Genomic DNA, 8,652 nt, shown 5'->3' on the forward strand with positions numbered 1-8,652 from the left:
AAAAAAAAAAAAAAAAAAAAAACTGCATATACTTGATACTTGATTTTTTCAAATTGATTTTTTTTTTTTTGAGACGGAGTTTCACTCTGTTGCGCAGGCTGGAGTACAGTGGCACGATCTGACCTCACTGCAACCTCTGTCTCCTGGGTTCAAGTGATTCTCCCTGCCTCAGCCTCCCAAGTAGCTGGGATTACAGGCACAAGCCACTACACCGGGGTAATTTTTGTATTTTTAGTAGAGACAAGGTTTCACCATGTTGGCTAGGCTGGTCTTGAACTCCTGATGACCTCAGGTGATCCACCCGCCTCGGCCTCCCGAAGTGCTGGGATTACAGGAGTGAGTCACCGTGCCTGGCCTGATTCTAAACCTCTGTCTTTTAAATGGAAGATTTAGTCACTTACATTTAATGTAATCATTGATACGGCTGATTGGTTAGTTTTTTGTTTTCAGAGTCTCATCTGGTTTTTCGTCCGTTCCTCTGTTCCTGCCTTCTTACTGTAAGCAAATATGTCTAACACTCCATTTCAGTCACTCCACAGGCTCCTCAGCTCCATATCTTCGCACTACTTTGAGTGATTGCCCGAGGCCTAACAATAGGCATTCTCGCCTGCTCACAACAGACCTGGGGTTAATAGTTTCCGCTTCACGTAGACTTTACAGAGCCAGTGACGTTACAGATTCAGGAAGGATCCCCTCCCTCCTTTGCGCTAATGTCGTGTATATTACAGTTTTTGCCTTAGTTGTGTCTATAATAAATTAAGAAAAAAAGAAACAGAGAACTTTTCATATTTACCTACCTTTACCATTTCCAGTGGATTTTACTCCTTTCTATAGATGAGTTTCTGCCTAGCAATAATTCCTTCAGCCTGAAGATATTCCTTTAACATTTCTTACGGTGTGCCTGCTGGCAAAGCTTTCTCTCAGTTTTCAGTTATTTGAGAATGTCTTTATTTTGCTTTAGTTTCTGAAGGATATTGTCACTGGACAGCACTCTGGGCTGACAATCGTTTTTCTTTAGAACTGTAAAGATGCCAGTCTACCGTCCTCTGACCTCCAGGGGTTATAAGAAACCAGACATATTTGAATCTTTATTCTCTGAGTGTAACGTCTTTTTTTTTTCTGGGTGCTATCGAGAGGTTGCCTTTGGTGTTCGGTAGTTTGACCACAATACGCCCAGATAGGGTTTCCTCTTACTTCTACTGCTTAGGGTATGCTGAACTTCTTGGATTTATACGTTTACATAGTTCAGCTATTATTTCTTTAAATACTTTTTATGCCCCATTCTCTGTGTCCTCTCTCTGCGGGGCTCCAATCACATGTATGTTAGACCATCTGGTGTTATCCCACTACTCATTTCAATCTTTTTTTGTGTTTGTTCTTTAACTTGGATAATTTCTAAAGATTTCTCTTAAAATTCATTGAGGCTTTCATCTACCATCTCCAACCTGTTATTAAGCCCATGCAACAGATTTTTCAGTACAGATACTGTACTTTTCAGTTCTAAAATGTCCAATTGGCTCTTCTTCAAAGATTCAGAGACTCCGCTAAATTTCCCATGTGTTTGTTCATTAAGACCGCTACTAGGCTGGACGTGGTAGCTCATGCCTGTAATCCCAGCACTTTGGGAAGCCGAGGCAGGTGGATCACCTGAGGTCAGGAGTTTGAGACCAGCATGGCCAACAATGGTGAAATCCCGTTTCTACTAAAAATACAAAAATTAGCTGGATGTGGTGTCACACACCTGTAATCCCAGCTGCTTGGGAGGCTGAGGCAGGAAAATCGCTTGAACCCAGCAGGTGGAGGTTGCAGTGAGTGAACCAAGATCTCACCACTTCACTCCAGCCTGGGGGACAGAGTGAGACTCTGTCTCAAAAAAAAAAAAAAAAGAAAGAAAAAAGAAAAAAAGAGGACTACTTCCCTTGAGCCCTTGTGTGTACCCATAATGGTGGCCTTAAACCCTCTGTTCTACTTGTGGTATCTCGGCTATCACAGTCAGTTTCTCGTGACCTTGTTAGTTTGCTGTATAGGAATCCCATTTTCCTGTTTCTTTCCCTGTGTAGTAGTTTCTGATTCTAGCTATTAGGAAAGATCATAACATCATTGAGAGGTTAATTTTGTCTGCTTCCTTTGGAGAGTGAATGAGTCTGTCTGGTAAGCAGTTGAGCCACTGGAAGACGAACTTGGTCTTTCCAAAAGCTCAATTAGGGTCAGTCTAGAACAGACCTTTTCTAGGGCGAGAGGAACCCTCCTCCTAAGATGTGGCCTTTCTGGGGGCATGGGCTGAGTGCCTAGGGTCTTACACAAGTCGCCTCCGGACCGGCTGATGGGGAGGCTTATCTCCCAGCACTGTGGGACCCTCAGACTCACCACTAAGGTTACCACTCCCTACCTGCCACTTTCCACCAACCCTCAAAGACTCTCACTCTCCATGTTCATAGCTTAGAACAAACCCAAAAACTTAGGGGAACCCGTGTAGGTTTCTGTGCTGATGCCTCTGTTAGCTCCTTTACTCTGGTGCCTTGCCGCACAAACGCAAGCTACCCTCAACTCTGATCCCTGCCTCCTGAGCTCGGAGATGCCTTGTGTTCTGCCGGGTGCCCTAGCTGCGGTGTACAAGGTGCTCAGGCAGAAGGCTGGGGCTACCAAGGCCACGCTCTACGTATCTCCTTTCCAGGGACAGCAGTCCTGGGCACCTGTGCCATCTGGTATTTCACTTGCTGACGGTTTCATAGTGCGAAGGCTGGTCCTGCACTTGCCACTCCACCATGGACAGGCATGGAAGCCATGAAGACAAATCTCTTATTTTAAAGTATTGTTTCAATGTGAGACATCCTCTCCCTCAAACTGCCCCTGCCAGTGTGCCCCACTATCCCAGTCCACAGGACCACAGCCACCCCGCGTGGGCAAGGGCCAGATGGCAGTTGTGTTCCCCATGTCCGCCGCTGGCCTCCTTGCTGCCTGCTGAAGTCTCGCCCTGTCTACGGCCCCAGCGCCCTGAACGCCCCATCTCTTCTCAAGTGTCATCCCTGCCCCTTTAGTGCACCGTGATGATTATGGGATGTACTCTTTGGAGTCAAAGAAATACATATCTCTTGTTAGGTTAAAAAAAAAATTGGGGGTTGGGCACCGTGGCTCATGCCTGTAATCCCAGCACTTCAGGAGGCCGAGCCAGGTGGATCACTGGAGGTCAGGAATTCGAGACCAGCCTGACCAACATGGTGAAGCCCCGTCTCTACTAAAAGTACAAAAATTGGCCAGGTGTGGTGCAGGTGCCTATCTATAATCCCAGCTACTTGGGAGGCTGAGGTGGGAGAATCGCTTCAATCCAGGAAATGGAGGCTGCAGTGACCTGAGTTTATACAACTGCACTCAAGCTTGGGCGACAAGAGCGAGACTCTGTCTCAAAAAAAAAAAAAAAAAAACCCAGAAAATATTTGGCTGGGCCCGGTGGCTCACGCCTGTAATCCTAGCACTTTGGGAGGCTGAGTCAGGAGTATTAAACTTTGAGCCCTGGAGTTCAAGACCAGCCTGGGCAACATAGTGAGACATCCATCTCTACAAAAAATAAAAATATTAGCCAGGTGTGGTGCTGGGCGCCTGCAGTCCCAGCTATTTGGGAAGCTGCACGGGGAGCATTGCTTGAGCCTGGGACGTTGAGGCTGCTGTGTGCTGAGACTGCCAGCAGACACACACAGGCTCCCACATGAGAGATGCTCACCCACCTGCCAGGCTCTGGAGACGAATCCCTGTCTAGCCAGGAAGGTAACTCTGTTGTTTCAGAAGTCAGCTCACAGGCAGGAACCGAGCGCTACGCAGGAGTCAGATACCACAGACAAAGACACCCAGCACACAGCAACAGGGTCTGGCTTTTCCCACGCCATTGGGAAGCAGGACACGACCATGACCCGGCTGACAGAGGAGACGCCCAGGGTGGGCTCTCTCAGTGCCTGGCCTTGTGTGGCAACCGCCACCCCTCCCACCACGGGGTCCCTGAACCTTGTGAAACGAAGAGGACGTCACTTTTACCATCAAATATGTCTACTCCTTGTCAAATCCCTTCCCACGTGCCAACACAGAGACACTGGCTGCAGCCCAGCCAGGGAGGGCGCCACCCACCCAGTCGGGGCTACGCGGGGGCAGGTGGTGGAAAAGGTATTTCAGGTACTTGTGGAACCTCCTTACATCGAAGTCCTGGAGTCCACACATGTGTTAATCATCAGTGAGAAATGGAGCACCGAGGGCGGTGTCCCTGGGCACTGGCGGCCTCCCAGCGTCCCCTCCAGCCCTGGCGCTGCTCTCAGCACTCTTTGAAATGGAGCCGCCATCCCTCCTGCCCAGGAAGGAAGCTCCAAGGCCAGCTCCCTCCACAGGAAGGAGGACCCCTGAGGTGTCCCGACTTTGGTCCAAGTTCCTGGAGAGAATCTTTCCTTCCTTCTGGGGTCGAGATGGTGGGGAAGGGATGGCGGTGCTGCCGTACTGAAGGGCAGCAAAGCAGCCCGCAGGGCCACTGCCAAAGCCAAGTGCAGACGACAGAGTCAGAGCCAACGTTTTGGAAAAGCTGAAGCGACTTCAGACACTGCAGCAGACGCTGTGCTCAGGGCTCCAGCATCCTGCAAGGCTGAGTGGCTTTATGTAACGGGAAGGCCAGCTCTGAGCAGAGTCAGAGTCCCTCTCTAAAATCACTTAGAATTTTATGCAACAGTTATTAAGCTGTGGCGCTCTGTCATAAATGTTGCCAAACCCCTAGATGTTTAAATTTCTAGACCAAGAAGACAGACCCCCAAAGTACCAAAACAAAAACATGCAAGTCCACGCTGCCACAAGCCACGTTCAGGCGAACGATAAACGGGGAGCAGAGAGAAGCCTCCTGCGCAGGCGGGCTCACGACTCCTGCAGCCCCCAGAGGCGGGTGGAAGGAACCTCACTCCTCCAGTGAAGCCTGTACAGTGACGTCCTCACCAAGAGCGCGGGGGGGAAGGGGGAAAAACCGCTTCACCGTCCAGACGCCCTACAAGTACAGCCCCCACCAGGCCACCCTCGCAGAGACGGCTCAGGTGAATGTCATGTGTAGGGGACGTGCGTCACAGGGCCTGAGGCTTCAAGGGCAAACCACAAACAGCCATATGCATTGCACGTGGCCCCAGCCCTGCGTACTCCCGCGAGAGCGCCTGACCTCAGCACACCACTTCAGCCTGTGCTGACAGCTCATAGGCCCTCCGCAAAGTCAGGCCTGTGTGCTGTGGAGGGGCCCCAAGGCGGAGTCACGTCGTGGGTGCCCAAGGCGTCCCCAGGCCTCCTGCCCTGCCCTGGTGACACTGTCTGACCTGCTTGTTGAATGAGGTGACACACTCAAGTGTAGCTGAGATCTGAGGAAACACCAGCAACTGGACCTGGCAGCGGTGCCCACGCCAGCACAGCCACACAGTGGGGACCCTCCCTACAGGTGCCCCGATGCCAGCTGCAGCCCTCCCTGCATGAGCCTGCAGGGCCTGGGCTGTGCCGCCAAGCCCAGATCACAGCGACCCGAGCCTCCCACTGGGGAACACCAGAGCCACAGGAGCTGGGCTGGAGGCAGAGCATCCAGGCTCCCGGAAGCACAGCCGGCCCCAGACACTCCAACCTCAGCTCAGCCGTGCTGACCAGGATGGAAAACACAGGCCCCAACGCCCAAGGCTGAGCCCTGCCTGCGCCAACTCACCATCGCAGCCTTCCATCCTGGGACACGGTCCTGGTTCCGACCACTCAGCCCTGAGCTGGCCGCCTCCTGTCTCCCGCCCACAAAAGACACAAGAGCCATCCTCAGTCTCCAAGCAAAGCCCGGCTGTCCCACCGAGAGTGGAACCAAGCTGGGCACGCAGGAGCCAGCACACCCCCTGCTTCCTACATGTCCACACAGACACCTGCCCCAAACCAGCCTCCAACACGTCCACACAGACACGGACCCCAAACCAGCCTCCAACACGTCCACACAGACACGGACCCCAAACCAGCCTCCGACACGTCCACACAGACATGGACCCCAAACCAGCCTCCTACAACGTCCAGATACCTGCCCCAAACCAGCCTCCTACATGCCCACACAGACATGGACCCGCTGCTTTTGCCTCCCTTTCTCTGTCCCTCTGGCTCCAGCAGGATGGCAATGCAGTCCTTTAAGTAAAGACATGCTACTGCAAAGAGGTGGGGTTTTAACCCTGAGGATGAGTGGCTGCTGTGGCTGGTGGACTGGCTACTCTGAGGTAGCCTCAGTAAAATGATGATACCCTCCTGAATGAATTTAAGATGAACGCTCGTCCAGTCTTTCCAAGTGCCAGGAGACCTGCGGCGTGTGTGCTAAGTGACAGCAAGCCCTGCGCTCCCACTGCCCCGTTCCTCCTACTCACCAGACATGGCCCACATTGACCAGGGACATGTAAAGGCCCCACAGGGCAGCCATGAGAAGCACGTTGGCACAGCCCGTGATCAGGACGAAAGACGAGATGCCCAGTCCGAGAAGAGCGAGCAAGTCCAGGGTGGAGTTCATGTCTGACCAGTCCATCAGCCAGAGGATGGTGGGCATGTAGCTGAAGACTTCCCAGCTCGTCTTGTCCTGGAAGTACTGCTGGAAATTCTTCAGGAACACTCGGCAGGGAAGCAGCCCCCTGTCACCGATCAGCTGCTTGTTCTGATGGAAAGCCACCAGGAATGCCACGACTGGAAGGAAAAGAAGACAAAACAAGCGTGACTAAGAACAAACCACATGTGGACACCGTGGGTGTGGCTCAGACTTGCCGGGCTGGGCGGGGCAGGAAGGGGAGGCAGAGTCTGGCCAACAGTTTGGGGTCCAAACCCCAGACTCAGGAGTCTGAGTACTTTCTCAAAATCTTGGAGGAAATATGGGAAAACCCAGCCTGCATCAGACGCAGGGTGTGTATATATGCACACACACAAAAGCAAGCAGCGTGTGTACATGCACCACACACACGGATACAAGCAGTGTATGTATACACGCATACAAACAGACTCAATCAGTGTGCAAGCAGTGTGTGTATACATGCACCCACACGGACGCAAGCAGCGTGTATATACACGCATACACACGGACTCAAGCAGTGCGCAAGGAGTGTGCGTATACGTGCACACGCACGGACACAAGCAGTGTGTGTATACACACACATACAAGGAAGCAAGCAGTGTGTGTATACACGCATACACATGGACTCAAGCAGTGTGCAAGCAGGGTGTGCATACACGCACACACAGACGCAAACTAGACACGTGTATATAAAATGCGTGCCTGCAGCAGACACAGTGTGTGTATACACGCACACACGCGGACACAAACTAGACACGTGTACATAAAATGCGTGCCTGGCTACACACAGACAGTCAGCTGACCATCCGGACTGCACTCTGCGTTCACCATGATGAAACACACCCTGATGACCCTGGCTCTGGACAATGGCGTCACTCCCAGCACACGCTGCAGGGCTTGACACTTACAGCCCACAGGTGAGCCACGCTTACCCTCCACACAAACCCCACAACGGCACTCTCACATCCACAGGTCTCTGAGTCCATGTCTCACGGTGCCCACTCCACACCGGCTTTCTCACATCCTCTGGACGTCAGTGTTTGTAGAACACTGAATGTTTACCCAGAGATGACGACAAGCGAGAGAACCACATTCCCACGTGTAAACATGAAGAATGAAAAGGTAGGTTAAAAGTAAAAAAGATATACCATGCAAATGTGAATCAAAAGAAAGCTGGATCTAGTTCACTATGGCTGAAAAAAATTAAAAATAAAAAAATAAACAAAAGAAAGCCGAAGTGGCTCTATTAACATCACAAAAAGTAGATTTAAGAGCTGGGTACGGTGGCTCGCGCCCATAATCCCAGCACTTTGGGAGGCCAAGGCAGGCGGATCACCTGAGGTCAGGACTTTGAGACCAGCCTGGGCAACATGGCAAAACCCTGCCTCTACTAAAACACAAAATTAGCTGGGCGTGGTCTTGCATGCCTGTAATCCCAGCTATTCCGGAGGCTGAGGCAGGAGAATGGCTTGAACCTGAGAGGCGGAGGTTGCTGTGAGCCAAGATCACACCACTGCACTCCAGCCTGGGCGACAAGAGCAAAACTCCATCTCAAAAAAAAAAAAAAAAAAAAAGAAGATTTAAAGGCTGGGTACAGTGGCTTATGCCTGTAATTCCAACACGTTGGGAGGCCAAGGCAGGTGGATCACCTGGGGTCAGGAGTTTAAGACCAGCCTGGCCAACATGGCAAAACCCTGTCTCTACTAAAAAAAATACAAAAACTAGTCGGGTGTGGTGGTGCACCCCAGTAGTTCCACCTACTTGGGAGGCTGAGGCAGGAGAATCACTTGAACCCGGAAGGCTGCAGCGAGCCGAGATGGCGCCATTGCACTCCAGCTTGGGCAACAGAGACTCTGTCTCAAAAGGAAAAAAGTCGATTTATGAACAAGGAATGACACAGGGATGAAAGAAGATACTGCATAATGATAAAAATATCACAAGAGCAACCCCAGAAGTACATGCGGCTTCCTACTGCGTGCAGGAAGCTGGCTTGGGGTCCACGTCTGTGTAACTGTGCGTGCTGGTTTGGAGTGGTGTCTGTGTAGACAGGCAGGAAGCTAGTACATGTACTTTTCCCC

The 8,652-nt window shown here is 51.5% G+C and overlaps 1 protein-coding gene across 1 annotated transcript in view; it reads right to left on the bottom strand.

Moving 5' to 3' along the window:
* Positions 1-8,380, bottom strand: part of LMF1 (lipase maturation factor 1) — an 84,838-nt gene extending 76,458 nt beyond the window's left edge. The window contains exons 1-2 of the mRNA XM_017858284.1: positions 8,336-8,380; positions 6,384-6,693 (exon numbers count right to left, since the gene is read on the bottom strand). Coding sequence (XP_017713773.1) covers positions 6,384-6,559 — 176 coding nt within the window. The 5' untranslated portion in view covers positions 6,560-6,693; positions 8,336-8,380. The remainder of the gene's footprint in view (positions 1-6,383; positions 6,694-8,335) is intronic.
* Positions 8,381-8,652: the final 272 nt, after the last annotated feature.

This window comes from Rhinopithecus bieti, unplaced genomic scaffold (genome assembly GCF_001698545.2).
Source record: "Rhinopithecus bieti isolate Rb0 unplaced genomic scaffold, ASM169854v2 scaffold_47707, whole genome shotgun sequence".
Lineage (NCBI taxonomy): Eukaryota > Metazoa > Chordata > Mammalia > Primates > Cercopithecidae > Rhinopithecus > Rhinopithecus bieti.